Raw genomic sequence first — 22,171 nt, forward strand, 5'->3', positions numbered from 1 at the left:
TAGTGATCATTCACAATCTACATTCTGATGCCAGATTATTAGGTACATCTTAAACTAATGCATTTTAGTAAAAATCCTGGGGTGATCTTGAATCATTGATTATTTTCTTGGCAACTGTAAATTGCTGTTGGATAGTATTGCGTTATACTGCAAGTAATATTAAACCTTGCTTATATTAATGGGGTTAATATACCTCTATCGCATGTAGCCACCTTTTGGGAAAACATGTGAGTTTTGCTCATTAAATAGGTAAAGGGGACAGGGTCATGTGCTCCTTTGGACCCATCCGCTTTTGTTATTCCTGTGCAGATGCACCAGATAAGACTGTTACCTAATTTGGTTCTTACGCTGGAATTTAATAAAAAAATAAATACCTGGCTATGTTTACCATGTCCTTACGATAGCACATGTACTTACCGCTGTACAGTGCTTTCTGTGAAACAATTAAATGAGACCAACGTTTGCTAAACATTCACCAAAAGTGAGAATTACATGAAAACTACATGAATGCTTAAACAAAATGCAACCATGACACAAGTAGAGAAGAGTCTTAGAATCCAACATAAGCTACTGGCCATCCCCGACTAAGTACTGTTTTAAGGATGTGTTTTAACACAAGTTACTTGACAATTAAATAATTAAATATAAGCTCTTTAACATAGCACAAGCAGAGAAAGATCATAAACTGACTATTGAAAGAGTTTTATTACTTAATTACTTCAACATTTCATCTTTAAGAGAAAATATGTTATTTCTTCCTGCGTTCTCAATTCAATACCAAAAAGAAAAATGAAAATGACATTGTTCAGATAGATATGACTGCGATTACGACCAAAGTTCAGTGATGGAACTGCCCGATAAAAACACATGGCAACACACTTAATCCTGCAATATCAAATGGCACAAATAAAATGTCCATCTCAGTTCCGTTTTGCAACAGCAAAGACAGGCTTAGTTTCAGTTGTTCTGGAGTATCCTGTGGGGTCTGGATTAAACCAAATGCATAAGGCAATATTGAGTCACACTGTGGACTACAAAACACAATTTTAATACTAGCAAACTTGAGTAACAGCTTGACTAATGCCCAAAGTATGCAATATACAATTACGAGTAAGCAGTGTGATGAATGAGCATCAGTGTTAAACCTGCTGGGATTAGCAGAGCTTCATAAAGCTGGGCAGATTTCCTCTTCTCTGTGTGTGTGTGTGTGTGTGTGTGTGTGTGTGTGTGTGTGTGTGTGTGTGTGTGTGTGTGTGTGTGTGTGTGTGTGTGTGTGTGTGTATACAGGGTAAAAGGGTCTGCTCATTCTAGCAGTGGAAAATCAGACAGCATTAAAACTTCACCTGAGGCTGACACCAAGCGTCTTGCTTCTATGGAGCTTCTGTGTACCTGGCCAAGTGAACCCCGTTCGGGGTGCCGAGGAATGTGCATTAGCTTCGTCCCGTGTGAGAGTCAAATTCACCTCAGGTGCACCTCTCCTATTTCCCTTCCCCCACTCCAACATCCAATCCCACAGATAAAATGCCATTTCCCAGCCTTACCGTGGGCTTGGAATGTGGAACAGAGCAGCCGTATATCACAATTGTCATTTCATACATAAAACAACACGCTGTAAGGTGATTTGTAAAAGTCTTCCTCGAGCTGACCATGCAGCTGCCATCAGTAAAACTACTGAACGGGAACAGGAAAGGGAATTCAGTTATAAAATTATTTAATCTTCGAGATTAGGTCATCTGTACAAAAACATCCAAGGGAGGATGGCAGACAACAATGGCTTTTAAATTTTAAAAGTCAAGGAACAACATACATTTCATGCCGGAAGGGTGAGATAAACATGTCTACTTTACAAGTCTAACTCTGTCTTTCAAGACTCTAAATTTGGGATTGTTGTTGATCTTCTTGTTGAAAAGTGCAAGCACATCCTCCTCCTTTTTAAAATTCCGATCACCAGTGAAAGAGTAGTACGCTGCCAAAATCTGTAAAAGAGAAAAAAAATATCTTAACAGCTTATTTAACCAATGACTTATCTTATTTTCAAATTTAGTGGAAATCGCTTAGTGATCAGGGTTACAGTGATCAAAATGTTTTAAACCACATCATTCCATTTTCCTAATGTAACTCCCATAATTCCATGTGTTATGAATACTTTTGTTTTCAAACTCTGCTACCAGGTCGGCATTGATAACCGACATTTTCATTTCAGGCCTATTAAAAATATAGAAATGCACTGAAACCAGCACCAAGCTGCGGCTAGAAGCCTATTTATACAACTGACGTTGTATTTGTCAACAGCAAATTACTGTTTTAAGGCTATAGCTTAATCAAAATTTGAACTACAGTATGCTATATTTCAAATACACTATACACAATTACACACAGTACAGTAATTTTATTTGTATAGTAATTTGAAAAGTTAATAGCTATACTGTATTTTTAAACAGCCAATAAAATTCAGTAAATAGCGAAGCTGTTGGTTTCAATTATTTTTATCAGTATAATAAACAGACAAATGTTAATTAGAGGATAATGTGCATGAGAAAGAAAACAATGGTAATAATAATCATCTGCCTATAGTGATCCAAGTGTACTGCAAAGATGGGACTACTATAAGAGGTTTCCAGAGTTATACTTGCTGCTGGGATTAGAAGTCAAATGTATTACAAACAAAGAACTACAGACTCATGTCCACAGAGCAATTAAAACACTCCATGACTCACCTTCTTCCTAAGTTTCTTAACTGGCAGTTCCTGGTCATCTGATTCTCTCAGTACTGCCTTGATATTTCCCTTCCAGTTGAATTTGCCTGTAAGTTAAATCAGAGACCCATGTAAGCTGCAAGTAGGGAGGGGAGGAGGGGGGGGTTTAACAAAAGAAGCAACACTGACCCCTGGTGGCTTTTGTATTTTACATCATCATATATTTTCTGAAAAATGTCCACCAAGTCATGTCGTTAGCCACATCACCTTTGGGAACTTCTTGATCCTCAGTTTCCTCTGAAGTGTCAGCAGCTTCTTCGTCCACTGAAAGATAGAAAGAAGATAGAACTGTTATATAGTTAGCTAAGGCTAACATACTTCATAACATACTTAAATAAAAAAATATTGGTTGCGACCAAAACATGTAAATAGACTATAATTATTAAAAGCATACTTTCAAACACATGAGCACACTCTAATTAAACAAACATTCTTATATATCAGTAATGTATCAGGATTCATTCAAAGATATAAAAAAGATACTGAAATAAAACTGATCATATAATACTGTAAGAACAACAGCATCTCTTTATAAAAAAACCTTACCTGTCTTTGACTTCTTGCTGGATGTCTCATCAGCAGCACCATTCTGCTCTTCATCTCCGTCTTCTTCAGAGCTGTGCTTCCTCTTTCTGTCCTTTTTTTTCTTTTTGCCTTCTTCTGGCTCCTGTGCAACCGTCTTATCAGCACCTTTCACAGCCTTCCCATTCTTCTGCTGACGGGCTTCTTTGCGCTCACGTTTGTTCAGTTTCTTCTTCTTCTCCTCCTCACCATCTTGATGGCCATTCTGCTTTTCATTTCCATTAGTATCCGCTTTGACCTCAGCCACTGTCTGTTTGGCTTCTTTAGTCTCCTTGGGGGTCTCAGGAGACTGTCAGATTATATAGTAAAGAAAGTCAGTAGGGATATTGAAGATACTGGGAACTTACTTTTTCTCTCCTTCACACAATTTAATACCAGAAACAGAATCAGAATCAGTTTATTGCCAAGTACATTACGCATACCAGGAATTTGGCTAGGAGATTGATTTGTGTGTAAACTTAAACAGTAAACACAGTGCAATAATATAGAACATTATTTAAAAATAGAAAAACATTTAATAATGTTAAAACAAGTATATTATTTTTACAACCTGATAGTAGAAGGTAATTCACATAAATGATAACCTAGATGTTATATCATCTATGTAGGATAAAATAAATCCCTAAAGCATACTTCTGATTTACTTCAGGGCCACTGGAAAACTCTAACTATTCTATTTTATCACTTGCAATTTGAACTAAACAAACTAAAACTAGTCTTTTACTTTGAGGTATGATGACAGACAGTGACAATTTGCACAAGGAAACAAACAAACAACAATAAAAGTAACCTTTAGGCAAAGTTACTTACATTGTCAGCTGCACTGAGGATGTCCCACACTTCATCATGAAGACTGGTGTTAGCTATTTTAAGACTGTTTCTCATCCAGTTCTGAGGAAAAGACCCAAAATGGATATTGATGATTAGTTAATGCAGACAAGCCAAAGGTTCATCACACAGTGTGGTTAATAAAACACAATAATTAGTAAGTAATACCAACCTGAAACTTAGCCTTCTTTCTTGGGACGTTATCATATGAACTGACTTGTTGGAGCACACCCTTTAGCTTTGCACTGACTCCAGGATTGTTCATGGCGTCATGGACTCTCTTCAGGAGAGGATTCATCAAGTCAGAAGCAAAACACACACACATACATACAGACAGTAAACAGTGATGGATATCATTTCTCTCCATTTTACCTGGATCCACTGCTGCTGTTTCACATCTCCTTTGTTCGCCTTACCCTCGTAGCCTTTGCCTCCATACTTTTGGTCTTCACTGATGCATTTAAGATGGTTCTTGTAGTCGTCACCCCTGTTAAACAATGTAGAGAAACACCATTGCACACACTGATATATGGGTGTAATTGTTTTAATAGAAACGTTAGCGTTTAGTAAAATGAGACGACAGTTAACACTCGGGACATTACCAGAAATCTTTTCCACAATCGATGCAGGACAGGACCTGGCATCCCCGGCACATGTTCACGTGTTTTTCAACCTGAGCTTTTTTCAGGGATTCCCCACAGGCGTTGCAGGTGAAGAACACCATTTTCACTACACGTGTGTTTGACTACGCCGTATTGGTAATTTTTGGACTCAAATCAAATCTGCTAACACATATATTACTGACGTGCCAGCTAATGTCAGCCAAAGAAAGGTAGAGGCGAGAAACGGACGTTTATCAAAGCTTATAGAGCCGAGATTTGAATGCGACAAACCGCCTGCTCTGTTCCATTCGTGAAAACTTTTCAAAACACACGTGATCACACCGTGTGCCACATTAATTGTCTTCCGTGTGACATGCAAAGTTGAGATATGTTCCGACCTGCGTTAAATTAATATTGCACAATGCTTTTATTTTCTCTACTCAAGATATATGGTAGCTGGTTCATGAGCTTGTTAAAACAATTTGACACGTTCAGTATATTACACCATGGATTGCAAATCCGAATATAATCCTTTATGTTATCTGCTTAATTTTTTAGGCGGCGCGAAATACAGGGTTGTACCAGGAAGTGAGGTGACGTTTTCACGCTGGATAAAGTGACCTATCATCCACATAAAAGGTGGACTTCTCAGATGTAGGTTTGGATTTATGTTTATGGCAAACTTAACTGAGCTAATGACATCTATGACTTCAATTATTGTTTGAAAATGTCACTCTCTAGGGATCTGGTGCTTCACCTGGTCGCCATACTCATCGTCGTGGTTGGTTAGCATAGCATTGCAGTTAGCTTGTTAGCCGTTTTCGTCCCAATTTTTGCATGGGTGGTCTCGTAGGACAGACACACTGGAGTCTGCGCGGTTGTTGGATAATCTTTATGAATAATAATACCATTTGAAAAATAATAAAAAAAAGCCTCGATTGCATCACAATTAGAACAAGATAACCAGATAGATAAATACATAATATTTCCTTTAATAAGAGTTTTGTTGTTTTTGTCATGATGTGTCCCTTAGAAAGTTTTTGGATGGAGAAGTTGGAGCTGGGCGGTTCAGCAGCTGATTGACCATGGACACCCTGTCCAGCCACAGCTCCTACCTCCTGCAGCAGCTCCAGGAGCAGCGGATTCAGGGTCTGCTCTGTGACTGCATGCTGGTGGTCAATAGTGTCTGCTTCAAAGCCCACAAAAATGTCCTGGCTGCTTTCAGCTCCTATTTCAGGTGCTTTTATGTAATAATGTTTATGATTGAGTGTCATGTCAGTGAATCTGTGGCATATTTCCATCCTTATCACTTAGCTAAGTAATCATGCTCTGCTGTTCTAGAGTAACATAACGCTAAACGTACTGCTTTGGTCTTTCCAGGTCATTATTCCAAAATTCCCCCAGTCAGAAGAATGAGGTGTTCAACTTGGTCATCCAGGATGTCAGTGGCATCGGCCAAATATTGGACTACATGTACACCTCCCATCTTGACATCAACCAAGATAATGTGCAAGCACTCCTGGACATTGCTCAGTGTTTGCAGGTTCCAAATGTTCAGAGCTTGTGTAATGCTTTCCTCAAGCCTTGTCCTCCACCTGTGGAAATCTCGTCATTTTCTCTTCCGGGCATGCTGACCTCTGAGCATGACTGCCTCTTGGGGAGCAGTCTTCCTCATGAGGTTGACCTCCACTGTCCCTCTGAAACCCAGAGGCCTAGCTTCAGCAGTGATGTGGACCACACCAAACGGCTACCTGTTTCTGTGCCTAATAGCAGCTCGAACTGTGACACAGCTAGCAGCACTCAGGCACCTGTAGAAAAACAGCTTGTCCATGGCTACAAACTCCGTAACTTCTATAGTAAGCAGTACTTCAAACAAAGTGCACTCGAGACTAGTAGTGCAGCCTTAAATCAAGCCCCGTGCCCTTTGGTGCTGGTAGAAGAGAAGCAGTGTCAGCTCGGGGTCATCCAGGAAGGCAGCAACACTCCCATATGCTCAGGAAACACAGTTCAGACCAATCCTCCTTGCACATCGGTGGCAGTCGAAAAGAACCCTGTCTTTTCTTTAACACCCTCAGATAATTTAAACACCCCCAATGCTAACTCAGCAGACTCCATGCTCAACAAACCAGTGCGCCCAAAGAAGGCTGTGTACCTGAAGAAATACAACTACCTCCGATCTCAGAAGGCATTGGAGGAGTTGTTTGCTGAATCAGTGAGTGAGCCTGTCCTCAGCTGTCCCAAAGAGAGTCACCAAGAAGAGTCTGTGATCCAGACTGAAGCTTCAGAAGCTCCTATTGAGGGCCTTAACTCAGACAGGGAGCAGGTTACAGAGACGGCAACAGATGTGCAGCTTCCCAGTCCTCCACCTACAAACGAAGAAGAGCAAAATCTGAAAACTGTGCCTGAGCCACCGCAGCAGATAGGAAACAAGCAGTATTGTTGCGAGGTGTGTGGGAAGATCTTCAAACACCCGAGCAATCTGGAGCTTCACAAGCGCTCACATACCGGTATTTACTGTTTAAAATGGCCTTACAATCACACATGGTATACAATGACATGTTTCCATAATAATTGTAATTCAGTTGTAATATTTTCATAAGTAAACCATTTTTTTTTTATTGCAGGTGAGAAGCCCTTTCAGTGTAATATTTGTGGGAGATACTTCTCACAGGTATTGTCTGGTGTGTTATTCTGATTTGCCACAGCTATTCTTAGATGGGAAAATTCTATTGAGATATCTAACTAGTTTTGTTTCGCAGGCTGGCAATTTACAGACACATTTGCGGCGACATTCTGGAGAGAAACCGTACATCTGTGAGTTATGTGGTAAAAGGTATGAAACCTTCCATCTGTGCAATTTCCTCATTTATATTATTGGTCATTCACCTACCCCCCATAGGACGTATTTTTTGTCAGTTAGCTGATTATTGTATGTTTATGTTTTTTTACTTATTGCAAGTTACTACTAACTTACGACTAGTTTCCAAAGGCTTGACATGATTTCAGGTATACCTATAATGTTTATGCAATAACTAATAAAATGAAGAATTTGTGGCTATACTGGATTAATTAACCAAATAGAATAGATTAAAGTTAAGGCCCCCAGCAATATTGTATTTTGCCCTATATTATAATATATAATAGTCTCTGAAGTTGTCTATAAATGTAATATTCATCTGTGTTTTCCAGCTTTACTGCATCAGGGGATGTCCATCGTCACAAAGTGGTCCACACAGGAGAGAAGCCACATCTGTGTGATATATGTGGTCGAGGTAGATGACTGCTCTAAACTCAAGCAATTATCTTAATTATTTCCTTTATCCATCTATATGTAGTTCTAACCTAATGTCCTCATTTTTAAGTAGAAATTTTATAAAGTAATGATAGTATTGTGAGCTGCTTAGTTCACAGACCCAGTTGGAAAATTGTGACATATTTTGTGTAGACTAGTGATTTTTTATTTCTCTGTGCTTGACTTGTATCTCAGGATTTAACAACTTGAGCAATCTCAAGGAGCACAAGAGGACTCACACCACAGACAAGACATTCACATGTGACCAGTGCGGAAAATCCTTCAACACGCACAGAAAGCTTCTGAAGCACAAGGCCCGTCACGCTGGGGAAAAACCACACAGCTGTGCCACATGTGGTAAGAAACAGTGTTGATCTTGTTCAAAGTATTATTCACATTGTTTAGATTGTAGACATAGTTGTGTAAAACACTATTCTAGGGCTTAAGCAATTAGTCAGTTAATTGAAGATAAATCTGCAACTATTTTGATATTTTATTATTTATTTTATACGCAAATAAACATTTAATGGTTCCTTCTCAGTTTCTAAATGCTCTGCTCCTTTTTTTCTCATGAGACTGTAAACTGCATTTCTTTGGGTTCTGGGCTATTGGTTGGACACAAGACAAGCATTTTGATGACATCACCTAGTGCTTTACTAAATTATAATGGCCATTTTTCAAAAGACATGAAATGCTTGAGTCGTGTTGTGAACAAACCCAGTATAGGTTAATCAGAGTGTTAATTTTTAAATTCAGTATAGACTATCTAATGTCTGCACAGTGTTTTAGACTCCATATGTGTTCTTCATTATTTTAGGGAAATGCTTCATTGGCTCAGGGGACCTGCAGCGTCACATTAGGTCACACACTGGTGAGAAGCCCTACATCTGCAATGCCTGTGGAAAGAGCTTTACCCGCTCTGCCATGTTGAGGAGACACCGCAACATGCACTGCAAGGGGGCTCCAGCCGACAGACCCGTTACAGACAACTCTGACCCACCTTGTAGTTCAGATGGAGTGGCCACGTTCCCCAAACCTGTCAGCCACAGTAAACCTCCTGCCGCAACCAGTGAGCAGCATTTCCCCAACATGATGCCCCATGCAGGGTTAGAGAAACCTTCACCGACTACTACTTCTCCACCACATATAGAGACTCCACCTCCCAGCATGCACCTCAGCCCACCTTCTACCCCCACCCCCCTTCCAGAGCTGCGCTCCCTGGTACCCCATCACCTCCTCTCCTCCAACCACCAGGAGAGAGGTACAGCAACAGACCACATGAAGCTTGCCAAACCCCACCCGTCTCAGGAAGTTGTGTATGGTCCGTATGTGGAGAATGGGAACATGTCGGTGGAGATGGGCAGAGGTGTAGTGGGGAGGCCCTACCTCCCTCCCACAGACAATCACTGCAGTTCCCTCACTTCTTCCAGCAGGCCCAATAGTGGCTCCTACAGGTCCACTGAAGGCCAGTTTATCTCCAGTGTAACTCTCTGGGGCCTGGCAATGAAAACGCTGCAGAATGAGAATGACATGGAGCAGTAAAATGTTGCATCTTATGAGATATCAGATAAGCACAGCATAGCCAGTTCAGATGTTTTGCACTTGTCACTGATATTTAATTAGTTTTGATTGTTATTACCTGGCTCTTGTTTGGTTAAACTGACCTGTAACACACAAACGGTAGCTTCTATGTCTCCTATGGTAAAACAAAAAAATAGAACTATGATTTATTCATAACTAGAAACGTTTTATTTACGTGTTCAGAGTTTTCACCATGAATCCAAACCAAAGTAAGAGCTTCCTAGTTTTTCTTAAATGAAAGAAACCTGAATCTCAGAAAATCTCGATAATTGCTTTGCACAAACTTCCAATGCTGTTGCTTTTCTGGCCCCAGTCAGTGATGTCACAGCAGGTGTGCTCCATCAGATGTCACCAAGTGTAAATATAGAGATGCAGCACAGCAGCAGTATTTGACCTACTGGAACTCAGTTGGGATTTATCACTTAAGGTTTCAACTGTAAACATCGCAGGATGCGTCTCAGCTAATCCAAGTGTTAATTACACTCTTTCACTTTGTATATGCTGCAGTGCACTTTAACATTTTAAAATGCATATCTATTTTCAACTATCCGTGTCATATGTGGCTGTATGATATTCATATGTGAATAAAAGATGTACATTATATTTAATGGTAACAGTTACCTTGTTAATGTTTCAGACCTCAGCAGTAATACCTCAGTAAACAAAACAGCTTAACTTTTGACATTTCTTTGAAATCAAACCAAAATCAATTACTCATCCTTGTTATGCTGATATATGAGGAGAAACAATGCTCCCCATCCATATATCTGTTACACATGCAATACAAAGTGGGACACATTAACTATCTCATATGGAGGAAATTATGGAAATGGTGGAAACTACTATTTGAAAGCTTATCACTCAAAACATTTTTATTTTATCTTTTTTATTTATTATCTAATATTCATTTTTTTTGGACACACATCTGGGAAAGGAAATCCTGATGTGGGGTTTGAAGCTTGGCTTGAATATGTTGCTCAAGTAAGTGCAGGATGTGAGATTCCTAAATGATATCATCCCTATAAAATTGTGCACTTCTGACCTCTAGTAGCTGAAGTCAGTGTAACATACTATCACGTAACATCTTATACTTGTTTTAACTAATTCAGTTAATATACTGATATGATCAATTTAAGAATCCACTTGATACAACATTGTGGAATAAGCATAAAAGAAAAGGCTTAAAAAAAAAACAGGTGTAATAGAATATTGTCAGTAGAGCCTCCTAAAGTCCCTTTCAACTGTCATGTGGTCAATACAACTTGGCCTCCACAGATTTAATAAAATAAATATTTTAAATACTAAAATACTTGATACATAAATATTTTGAATATTCTAGATTATTGAACGCATTGTTAAAAGAAACACATTTTGTGTTTGCTGGGAAGTAAAATGTAAATACTTACCATGAGATTTTTCTTAAGATAAGTATGTTTTACAAAGAAAGTGTGGAAGGTCTTATCTACTTATCTAACACTTACAAACATACAAAAAAATCAAACACTTTTAACTTATCTAAAAACTAAAAAGGAATTATCATGTGAAACGTATCAACATACTATATAATTGAACACTTTTAACTTACCTACAAACTAAGGAGGAATTAAAGATATGAAACACAATACAATGTAAAACAGATTCAAACACTTGAATATATGAAAGAAGTTTTATAAATATTTATACAAACGTTCACGAGACCTTTTTCTTTTCTTCATAATCTAAGTGCAAACGACAAGATTTTTCTCCTCCAAGAAATAAGTTTACCTATGAAAATGTGATAATGTAATTCGTATGAATTACAGCAATAATATTATATTAATGTATTAATTATAGCATATGTATGACAACTTCGTTTTTGTACGAAAAGTGTATATAAGGCTCCTTCTGCCACTACTGGTATCTACTGTTGTCAAATAAATGTAATGGGAAAATACTACAATATTTGCTTTCAAGAGTAGAAGTAGCATCAATTGGTGATGTTTCTGTGTCATCTTCTAGTCGATAAATCTGAAGTGAATGGTCTTTCTTTTGTGTTTCTTGGTTATTTGGACAATAACCCTAGTAACGTGAATTATTTATCAACATGCGGTATAGCAAATGTAGTAGTGTTACATTGTAGTTCATACTCGTTCCACACTGCACCCCCAGTCTCACAGTCATCACACACTAAATACTGTCAGGTGTTGGGGAAGGAAACGTTGGGACCAGGATTTCCAGAGCCCAGGAACACTGGCCCTGCCCGGATGAAGGGGAACTGCAGGACCTGTTAGAAGGTGATGCTGTGCCTTGTTTAAAGTATGAACAGAGCACTAAGTCATCATGCTGTCTGTCCCAAACTGTGGCGAGTGGAGAGGGAGATCTTCTTCTTGGCATTTCAACTGAGTGGATATAAACAGAGTAGGAAGAAGATAGCTGTGGAGGATCAGATTTCTTGTAGCCCCTCTCTTCGGAAAGTGGGGGTGGAGATGATCACAGTGATCCCAGCTTGAATATCCAAAAAAACAGACAAATCTGAGACATCTTTGCAGTAATCTATGTGAAGAATATTTCCACCACAGGACTTCATAAATGATGCATGATAAATAACATGCAAAAATAACGCATGTAATGTCTGACGGAAAGGATTCAGGCAGAGGAGCAACACAGTATATCACATAAGAACACACACAGGAGAGACGCACGTCGCTGCAGCATCTGCTCCAGACTGTTTGCATATAAGAAGGACGTGATCAGACAAATGCAAGTCCACGGCAATAAGACCTGAAATACCATTGTGAGGTTACGTTCATGTAAGTAGAAAAATCAGTTATTGGTCATGTACTCCTGTATCCATCTCATTGATGGCTGTATTTGTGACATCACATCTGGATATTTTCAATGTTGCTACATTACATTTTATCAGTAGAAAATCTAAGACACTGAGGTTACAGATTTTGGTTTGGAAAAGTGTAGGTTTTCTCAGATCCCTTATCACTGTACCTGTGGTACACTTCTGCAGAAGCTGTAATATTTTCAATATTTCTCACATTGGCTCCTCTGTGTGAACAGGCCACTCTCTTTTTGACTAACAAAACTGTTCATTTTATATTTTGCCTCTGGTTTTATTTATTTTGTTTTTAAATGTACTTAAAAGGTAACTCATGGGGTTGGTTATGGAAAATGAATAATAAAGAACGTCAATAAAACCTAAATAAAGTTTAGGCTGGTATACCATAACATTCCTTTGCAGGCTTAACAACAAGTTAACAACTATTTATAACAGCAAGGATAACTGTGTCCTGCATCAACAAGAGATGTCGGGTGAAATGTTATGTGGTGATGATTGATTATAAAATGTGTGAATATGACAATGCAGTATTATATTCCTTTATTGATCCCCATGGGGGAAATTCAAGTGTTGCAGCAGCTCAACTACACAGACAGACAATAAATACACATACTATACAACTAGAATCAGTGGTGCACAAATAAATGACTCACATACTATACAATACACAGACAATAAATACACATACTATACTATACACTACACAGACAATAAATACACATACTATACAACTACACAGACAATAAATGGTAATACTATACAACTACACAGACAATAAATACACATACTATACAGCTACACAGACAATAAATACACATACTATACAACTACACAGACAATAAATACACATACTATACAACTACACAGACACAGACAATAAATACACATACTATACTATACAACTACACAGACAATAAATACACATACTATACAACTACACAGACAATAAATACACATACTATACAACTGGTTTTACACAGACAATAAATACACATACTATACAATACACAGACACAGACAATAAATACACATACTATACAACTACACAAACACAGACAATAAATACACATACTATACAACTACACAGACAATAAATACACATACTATACAACTACACAGACACAGACAATAAATACACATACTATACAACTACACAGACAATAAATACACATACTATACAACTACACAGACAATAAATACACATACTATACAACTACACAGACAATAAATACACATACTATACAGCTACACAGACAATAAATACACATACTATACAACTACACAGACAATAAATACACATACTATACAACTACACAGACAATAAATACACATACTATACAACTACACAGACAATAAATACACATACTATACAACTACACAGACAATAAATACACATACTATACAACTACACAGACAATAAATACACATACTATACAACTACACAGACAATAAATACACATACTATACAACTACACAGACAATAAATACACATACTATACAACTACACAGACAATAAATACACATACTATACAACTACACAGACAATAAATACACATACTATACAACTACACAGACAATAAATACACAAACTATACAACTACACAGACAATAAATACACATACTATACAGCTACACAGACAATAAATACACATACTATACTATACAACTACACAGACAATAAATACACATACTATACAACTACACAGACAATAAATACACATACTATACAACTACACAGACAATAAATACACATACTATACAACTACACAGACAATAAATACACATACTATACAACTACACAGACAATAAATACACATACTATACAACTACACAGACAATAAATACACATACTATACAACTACACAGACACAGACAATAAATACACATACTATACAACTACACAGACAATAAATACACATACTATACAACTACACAGACAATAAATACACATACTATACAACTACACAGACAATAAATATACATACTATACAACTACACAGACAATAAATACACATACTATACAACTACACAGACAATAAATACACATACTATACAACTACACAGACAATAAATACACATACTATACAACTACACAGACAATAAATACACATACTATACAACTACACAGACAATAAATACACATACTATACAACTACACAGACACATAAATAAATATACATATACAACTACACAGACAATAAATACACATACTATACAACTACACAGACAATAAATACACATACTATACAACTACACAGACAATAAATACACATACTATACAACTACACAGACAATAAATACACATACTATACAACTACACAGACAATAAATACACATACTATACAACTACACAGACACAGACAGAATAAAAATGTACATGTATATCCACATGGGGGGCTGGTCAGCATGTTGTTCCGCTGTTGTTATACAGTCTTAGGACTTCTGTTATACTACAGCTATACACAGTCCAGTCCAGTAGATGGCGGTGTGACACCTTGTTGCATATCGTGTCGTTTCTTAAGGCTGTACACTGGCATACTGCTCAGCACACACCAGGCTAACAGAAGCTGCAAGATGGCCAACTCGACGCTTCAGTCGTTCAATGTCTTTCTAACGGAACGATTGACCGCAGCTGCAGTGGACATCTACGGCTTCGTTGAGAAGACCATAATAGACTACCAGGAGGAGGTGTACCAAACTAAACTGGAGAACCAGAGGTTGCAGCGGCTGTTGGATCTGGTCTACAAACCAGAGATCAGGCTGCACCGGGCAGGTGCGTTTCTCCGTCCGCGCTGCACCTGGCCGTCTGTTCATCCGCCGACAGCCTGATTAACATCCAAACCACGTCAGATATGAGGTGTAAAGTTAGTTTAAAGGCTTTGTATTCGCCACATTCAGCTACGTTACGTTAGCAAACCATGTTAGCTAATGTGACAGTTTCCTAGCTAATGACAGGGAGCGTAAATAAAGATAAGATAAGATAAGATAAGATAAGATAAGATAATCCTTTATTAGTTAGTCCTGCAGGCTTACAGCAGCATAGAGTTAAAGTGCACACAAGAGACATAGTAAAGAAAGACAAGATAAAAATAAAATGAAAAAAAAAAATAAAAAACAAGTATTATAAATAAGCAATAAAAACAGTAGAAAAACACAATAACTGAAATATAATATTTACAGACAGAAAAAAAACAACTATATTAACTATTATTGCACAGTGTTTTTATTGTCATGTGTCATGTGGTCTGCTGGGAGCAGAGCTTCAATGGTAGCTGACGTTACCTGTAAAGAAGACCGCAAACATTGCCCCTCAATTTTCAAAATAAAGCTATTTAAACCATGATTGTATACATAATGTAGTTCTGCACCATGTCAATGTTGATATGTATCGTCTTAACAACACTCTGCGGCAATATGAATATGAAAACGCACAGTATTTTGTTGTTAAAGACTTCTTTCATAAAAGACACATTGTATTATACACAAAGGAATGAAGCTATTGCGTTAATGTACAGACGACACACTCACTTACTAAGGTATGATGATTATAGGTGACTTTAATTATCAAGATACATGTACAACTTGTAGAAACTATATATTAAACAATATGTATTTGAAGCATGCACTGATCATTTTGGCATACATTTGATCAACCTAACAGTGCCCGATTTTAAGTTATCAACTGTTTAATTTGACACTTGTCCTCTCCCCCAGTTACAGTTTGGTGGCAGAGGGATGAATGCATCTGTTCACACAAATGAATCAGAGCACTAACGGTACCTTTTCACATTTATAAAAATACACGTGTGACGATTTAGAAAATGTACACAAAATGTTAGTTGACTCATTGAGTATAATTAAGGGCTTATTTTAGCTTTGTTCAAATGCACGCCATGTTGCAATCTATGGATTTTGAAATGAAAAAACACCTTGGGACAGGCCCAATGTTATGGTCCTCTTACACCTAAATTACCTCCATTAGCAACACTAAAACTTCTATCTTGCACTAGGCGAAAAAACAACGTAATAGGCTAAATGTTCCTATAGAGAAAACTGATTTGAATTTATCTTTAATGTAAGTCAGAAAAGGTTGTTTTTCTTGATTAAACAAACCACTGCCTACAATGATACCTTTCATGTTAACATAAAATCCAAGGTTGCATGCAAAGCACTTGGAGGAGCTGCTTCAATGCATTGTCAGAAAAAGGCTTTAAAATGACGTGAATATTTGTTAACGATGAGCATTAATTATTTGGTCTTGATGTGATGTGACTCACTGCAAACTGCATTTTGAATGTCTTTTCTAGTATCGTGTTTGTCACTATAAGATGTGGCCTTTTATCGATTTGGTGTTATTATAGCATAGCCAGACTGAATGTTGACTTACGCCCCTCATCTCACAGTCATTTTCTATTGGGAGTGGCTCACTAAAAACATGTTTGGATTGTGAGAGGAATTTAAGTCATTGACCTGAAGGAGTGAAGCACAGCTGCACAAAATCAAATTTAATCACACCTGAGATCCATTGTGTGTTATTTAAATGGACCTTAAATTAGACAATTTATTTCACTTGTGAACCCAAACTACAAAAAGCATGGAAGCAGCCTCTGGAATAACACATGGCTTATGCCAGGTTCATGTTATATCAGAGTCATTTCTGACTTGTAAAAAATGGCGTTCACATCAACATCAGAGTCATAACTACTGTAATCTGCATTCTTTTAATCCTCACACCAACAACTCTGCCATCCTTCAAGCATTGTGATGATAAGAATGCTCGCAAGTCGCTAACATGGAGATCTTTCTCACTTATACCATCCGACCCACATAACGTGAACACAGCATGTGTGAGTATGAGCTGTGCTGAATTGTACATATTTTCATACAGTGTTATTAGAAGCAAAATTCTACCTTTATAAAAGGGGGAATGAAAACGGCCATGAATGGGACAGCCATATTGTGTACAGACTATAGCAGGGGTCAGCGACCTTTTTTATATGAAGTGCCATTTTTAAAGTTTCTTGTTAATCAGTGCGCCAATCAACATCAAGACTAACAATAACTTTAAATATGGCATCACATCAAAATTAAATCTACTGTGTATCTGTAATTTTATTTCATCCAGGTAGGTAATGTGTAAAGCAACATTACAAAAAAAACACATTTACCTCCCATAATCAGGACATTGTCGTTACTTATGAGACTACAATACAAGAAGGCTTGATCCTTATGAAATGACCACATTTGAGTTGAAATCATTAACCCTACCAACCTTTACCAATCGTGTTCATCAGAAATAAACTCAACAAATTCTGTGAAAAAGGCAACAAGGACTAGCCAATCAGAGGCAGAGTAGGGTGGGTCTTTGCGGAATGCAGACACTTGACGAGAGTTTCAAAACCTCCAATTGTTGATGTTCAGTGTTGGTATTTTGTTACATTTTGAGCCATTTTACCCAATCACAATTAGGAACCATTTGCTCAGGTACCCTGATATGTGGTTACCACTTCCTGTGAAGGGATCTCTTCGATTTCTTTCATAAAATAAATTCGCTTTCACCATTTGAGATGAGGTCTTTTAATCTCCTTATGCTCACTATCTATGAATAATTTGTGTGCTTATTTGATGGATGTTTCTATCAGACACAAAACCTACAATCTCACTTGTATTTCGTCACATTATCAACACAATTCTGTTTCTCACATCAGTTGTTCTATTTATGATATTTTGAATATCTATTGTGTTTTGTTGTGCAGGTTAATTTTAATCAAAGTTTATAGTCACTGTTTTCAAACCATAGCTTTCATTTGATTTCTCTGCTGCTCTTAGGACGAGAGCCGCCGCTGAGGATCGTTCAAGTTTCCGAACATCTAGTTCTTGTTTGATCAGAGAAGTGATTTTTGCTAGCTGCTACCAAAAACATTTTCCTATCCACTGTTACAGATTCAAGGCAGATCGATTTGCCCTCATCAACACAGGAGGTTTGTGCTCAGGAGCAGCAGATACAGAAGGAATGTATACCCAGTGAGGCCAAGGAGGAGCCAGTCATCCTGCCCATTAAAGAGGAACTGACTGAATTTAGGACCAGGTCTGTTGAGACACCTGTACGTCCTGCATACAGTTACAGACACACCAACTCAGATTGTCACAGTTGGAGAGCATGAAGAAAATGAGATGCCAGTCAGCCTGACTCGAGTTCTAACAGTCGGAGAGCACATTGAATCTGAGAACCCATCACCAGATGACCAACCACTACATTCCCCTGGATTATCTCCAGCATATATATGTAATATTTGCTTTCAGCCTTTCTTGAGAAAAATACAGTAAAAATTGCACCTCGCAGTTCATGAAGCAGAACGTTTACCAAAGCCTACCAACCAAGCGTTCACCTGCTATGTCTGTGGTAGAATAACAGACACAAGAGAACACACAAGGGAGAGAATCCCTTTGCCTGTCCCATTTGTGGGAAAAGATACAAAGTGAAAGGTCATGTCAAAAAACATGAGGACTCACACTGGAGAAAGGCCTTTCACCTGCTACATCTGTGGGAAAAGCTTCAGCAGATCTTCCACCATGGTTACACACGCCAGGATCAAACACAGGGAGAACATGCCACTCAAGTGCATGCAGTGCAGCCAACGCTTTCCTCATCTCGTTGGGTTCAAACAGCACATGAAGACGGTCCACGATGTCGTCTTTTCAATATGAAATACTGTTGCTGTAGCAATGACGATGCTTACTGCTGTTCAAAGTTACAGTGAGTCTGAGGGCATCTGTGGGTGATGGCTCCTTAATAGGTTTATCTTTTCTGCTTGTATGTTAATTGAAGTTGCAGACATGCTTCCCCAAATTAGCACTTCAAATCTTACATGTAACACGCTCAGAAGAAATACACTCAAACGCTTAATATACCAAGCAAAACTTTAACATCTGCTGGACTTTGTGCATAAAGCTACATTTGCAAATAAAATACATCGTAATGGCTATTAAGATTATTGTACAAAACTAGCTTTTCGCACTGTGCTCTTTGTTATTGACAGCTGTATTTTCTTAAATTCTGCCCTTAATTTATATGTGGATTGGTTCCTATTGGCTTGCAAAATGTTGCCAGTATTGTATTGTTTTAAGAAGTGCAATGCCAATAAAGTTACAGTACATGTAATTACTGCTGCAATATTTTCATTGTGTGTCTGTGAGCAATATTTAAATAACAGTGGCGGTTTAAAATCATGACTTCAAAAGAGGTTCCATATTAGCAGATGTTTGTTTGTGATTATGGTGTTTAAGTACATTGACATCACAGTCGGGTGTGGTCACAGGTGGGACAGAGGAAACTTCTGATTACACCAATCAGGGATGTTGATTGGAATCAGATGGGCAACAGAGTCGAAACTTTCAATCAGGGAAGTTAGTGAGACGGGACGAAGTGACTCCAAAGGTTTACCCCATAGATTTTACACATCAAAGTCTGTTTACAGCTGGGTTAGTTTTTTTAAAGCCTCATGAGTCTCCAGAGGTAGCTGTGTGAAGTCTGCTAGATTACCTTAAGTGATGTCACTTGAGTCAGCAACTTGAAATTAAAAAAATGTGGGGTGTGAAGTTGGGCTACATTAGCTGCTTTTGTCTTAACACATCAGAATCCTTGACCCAACTTTGGAGCAGTAGATTTGTATTGTGGGTAATGTAGGCACCAGGTTTTGACCAGGAAGAACAGTGTTAATTTTGTTATCGGCTGGCATATGTGATTACCAATTTGTGGGCTAAGCTCAAATGTGCTGATAACATGCTAATGTATCATTTGTGTTAAAAAGCAAGTCACCTGCAGTGCACCAGCGTATTGAGATTTCAAAGTTTAAATTGCACTTACCTGTATTAAAGTTTAATTGAATAATTGAACATACATCAATATAGAATATTGACTATAGAAAGCCAATGGAAAGATGCAAGTAGTTTGAACAAATTCATATTTTCTTTAGGTCGCTCGGATGTAATTGAAATGATTCAATTTGAGCAAAGTGCTCACACAAACACAGTGTTTAAGAGCTAACGAACATAATATCTGTACAATTGCATTCATATTCAATACACATACTTTAAATTAATTCCTTAAAAATGCAATGGTCATAAATTGGCATTGTTGTGCTGTAACACTCATACACAAGAAAGTAGTTCCTAGTTTGAGACTCCACTGAGTCGTCAGCTCTTGACTGGTTTGTCCCTTCATGAAGTTGATGTGGCTCTGAGGCAGCTGATCTCAAAGGTAAAATTCCTGAAGGGCGTGGATTGATGGGACCTCTATTTTGGCACTGACGACTTTGATGTTTACTGTGAGTGTAATGCATTTCTGTTTCTGTCTATTTTTTCAGATGCACCGACATCGGTGGAGGGGATTGCCCCTAAACAGCAGGAGTGGAGCCCAGGTGTGTGCCAGGACCAGCCAGGACCTTCCCAGATTGAAGAGGAGCATGAAGAGAAGAAGGAGGAACTGTGGATCAACGGGATAGAGGAGCAACCCTCAGCAGAGGACAGCGATGACGGGGATGCCTTGACGAAAGAGCTCATCAAAACAGTGCAGCAGTTAGAAGACTGTAGAGCGGCAGAGGAGAGCAGAGAGCCAAAGCAAACCCTTGAAGAGGATCCAGAAAACTCTCAAGATAAGACCAGTACCACCTTGTATCGCTGCCACATATGCAACTACATTTTCACCCAAAAAAACGTGCTTACGTGGCACCTCAAGACGCACGAAAGCAAGTCACATGACGGCAGGGGAAACTTTGACTGTCACATATGTGGCAAACACATACCCTGTCAGAGCAATCTGCAGAACCACATGAGAGTCCACACCGGAGAGAGACCCTACAGCTGCCATTTCTGTGGCAAGTGTTTTAAACTGAAAGGACACATGACAGAACATATAAGAACTCACACAGGAGAGAAGCCTTTCAGCTGTCACGTCTGTGGCAAGTCTTTCAACAGGGGTTCAACTCTGAGGAAACACGTTTTAGCCAAACATAAGGAGGAGAGGCCATACAAATGTGGGGACTGTGAAGAGTTATTCACTGAAAGGCTGCTGATGAAGAGGCACATGCGAAAAGTTCACGGAGTAAAACTGTCCACAAGTCAAAGTCCTGCCTAGAACTTCAGTACAGAATAAGGAGTAGAGCTAAGATTCTTTTTTAATGTTTGATGCTAGAGTCAGTGAGTTTTGGTACCAAAACCAGAACTTTTCTCATAACGTTGCTTTGATTATTCTAAATTCTCAAATGTTGAATGTTGTCAATCATAAATGGCCATACTTTGCTTAAAGGATATACCAACTCGAATTGGCAAATTTGTTTTTAAAAGGTGATAGTTGTACACACTCATTCGCTTTCTTGCCATGCGTTCCACCCAAAAAACACCAGTGAAGTGCGGCCTTCAGTGAGCGGCCATGCAATGTTTATGGAAAACTGCCTCGGACGCTCCAAGGATGCGGGTGTTTTGATTCTGCTGCGAAGTGCGTCCAAACTAAAGTTGTGGGGAGTTTAACTTTTAGTGGTGAAGTGAAGTCAAAGAGTACCCCTCAGCCAATCAATAAACAGAGTTCTGTGACTCCTATGACAGATTGACCTATGGTACAAATAATTTATTCCAGCCTGAAACACACGAACACGCCTCCGGCTTCGGGAAAATGTAATTGTTGTGCTACAGAATACTGGAGGAG

General features: G+C 38.3%; 3 protein-coding genes across 3 annotated transcripts; 2 read left to right on the forward strand and 1 right to left on the reverse strand.

Moving 5' to 3' along the window:
- Positions 1-1,210: 1,210 nt before the first annotated feature.
- On the reverse strand, positions 1,211-5,074 carry lyar (Ly1 antibody reactive homolog (mouse)). The gene is made up of 8 exons (XM_054617550.1): positions 4,769-5,074; positions 4,539-4,653; positions 4,339-4,446; positions 4,149-4,229; positions 3,303-3,627; positions 2,964-3,020; positions 2,718-2,803; positions 1,211-1,976 (listed from the first exon to the last, which is right to left on the reverse strand). The coding sequence occupies exons 1-8, from the start codon at positions 4,888-4,890 to the stop codon at positions 1,839-1,841; spliced, it is 1,032 nt and encodes a 343-aa protein (XP_054473525.1). The 5' UTR covers positions 4,891-5,074; the 3' UTR covers positions 1,211-1,838.
- A 111-nt stretch (positions 5,075-5,185) lies between these two features.
- On the forward strand, positions 5,186-10,226 carry zbtb49 (zinc finger and BTB domain containing 49). Its single transcript, XM_054617549.1, has 9 exons — positions 5,186-5,220; positions 5,327-5,422; positions 5,802-6,005; positions 6,149-7,275; positions 7,393-7,439; positions 7,528-7,601; positions 7,958-8,040; positions 8,256-8,417; positions 8,878-10,226. The coding sequence occupies exons 3-9, from the start codon at positions 5,854-5,856 to the stop codon at positions 9,600-9,602; spliced, it is 2,370 nt and encodes a 789-aa protein (XP_054473524.1). The 5' UTR covers positions 5,186-5,220; positions 5,327-5,422; positions 5,802-5,853; the 3' UTR covers positions 9,603-10,226.
- Positions 10,227-15,042: 4,816 nt separating this feature from the next.
- Positions 15,043-21,604, forward strand: LOC129105976 (zinc finger protein 235-like). The gene is made up of 3 exons (XM_054617264.1): positions 15,043-15,241; positions 18,412-18,618; positions 20,835-21,604. The coding sequence occupies exons 1-3, from the start codon at positions 15,043-15,045 to the stop codon at positions 21,602-21,604; spliced, it is 1,176 nt and encodes a 391-aa protein (XP_054473239.1).
- Positions 21,605-22,171: the final 567 nt, after the last annotated feature.

The sequence above is a fragment of the Anoplopoma fimbria genome, chromosome 17 (assembly GCF_027596085.1).
Source record: "Anoplopoma fimbria isolate UVic2021 breed Golden Eagle Sablefish chromosome 17, Afim_UVic_2022, whole genome shotgun sequence".
Classification (NCBI taxonomy): domain Eukaryota; kingdom Metazoa; phylum Chordata; class Actinopteri; order Perciformes; family Anoplopomatidae; genus Anoplopoma; species Anoplopoma fimbria.

Coding starts and splice junctions, on each gene's coding strand:
- lyar (XM_054617550.1), bottom strand. CDS start 4,890: ATGGTGTTCTTCACCTGCAACGCCTGTGGGGAATCCCTGAAAAAAGCT. Junction 3,628..4,148: donor TCCTCAGTGCAGCTGACAAT/GTAAGTAACTTT, acceptor ATAATCTGACAG/TCTCCTGAGACCCCCAAGGA. Junction 1,977..2,717: donor TTAAGAAACTTAGGAAGAAG/GTGAGTCATGGA, acceptor TCTCTTTTACAG/ATTTTGGCAGCGTACTACTC.
- zbtb49 (XM_054617549.1), top strand. CDS start 5,854: ATGGACACCCTGTCCAGCCACAGCTCCTACCTCCTGCAGCAGCTCCAG. Junction 6,006..6,148: donor GCTTTCAGCTCCTATTTCAG/GTGCTTTTATGT, acceptor TGGTCTTTCCAG/GTCATTATTCCAAAATTCCC. Junction 8,418..8,877: donor ACACAGCTGTGCCACATGTG/GTAAGAAACAGT, acceptor TCATTATTTTAG/GGAAATGCTTCATTGGCTCA.
- LOC129105976 (XM_054617264.1), top strand. CDS start 15,043: ATGGCCAACTCGACGCTTCAGTCGTTCAATGTCTTTCTAACGGAACGA. Junction 15,242..18,411: donor GATCAGGCTGCACCGGGCAG/GTGCGTTTCTCC, acceptor CCACTGTTACAG/ATTCAAGGCAGATCGATTTG. Junction 18,619..20,834: donor CACCAACTCAGATTGTCACA/GTTGGAGAGCAT, acceptor CTATTTTTTCAG/ATGCACCGACATCGGTGGAG.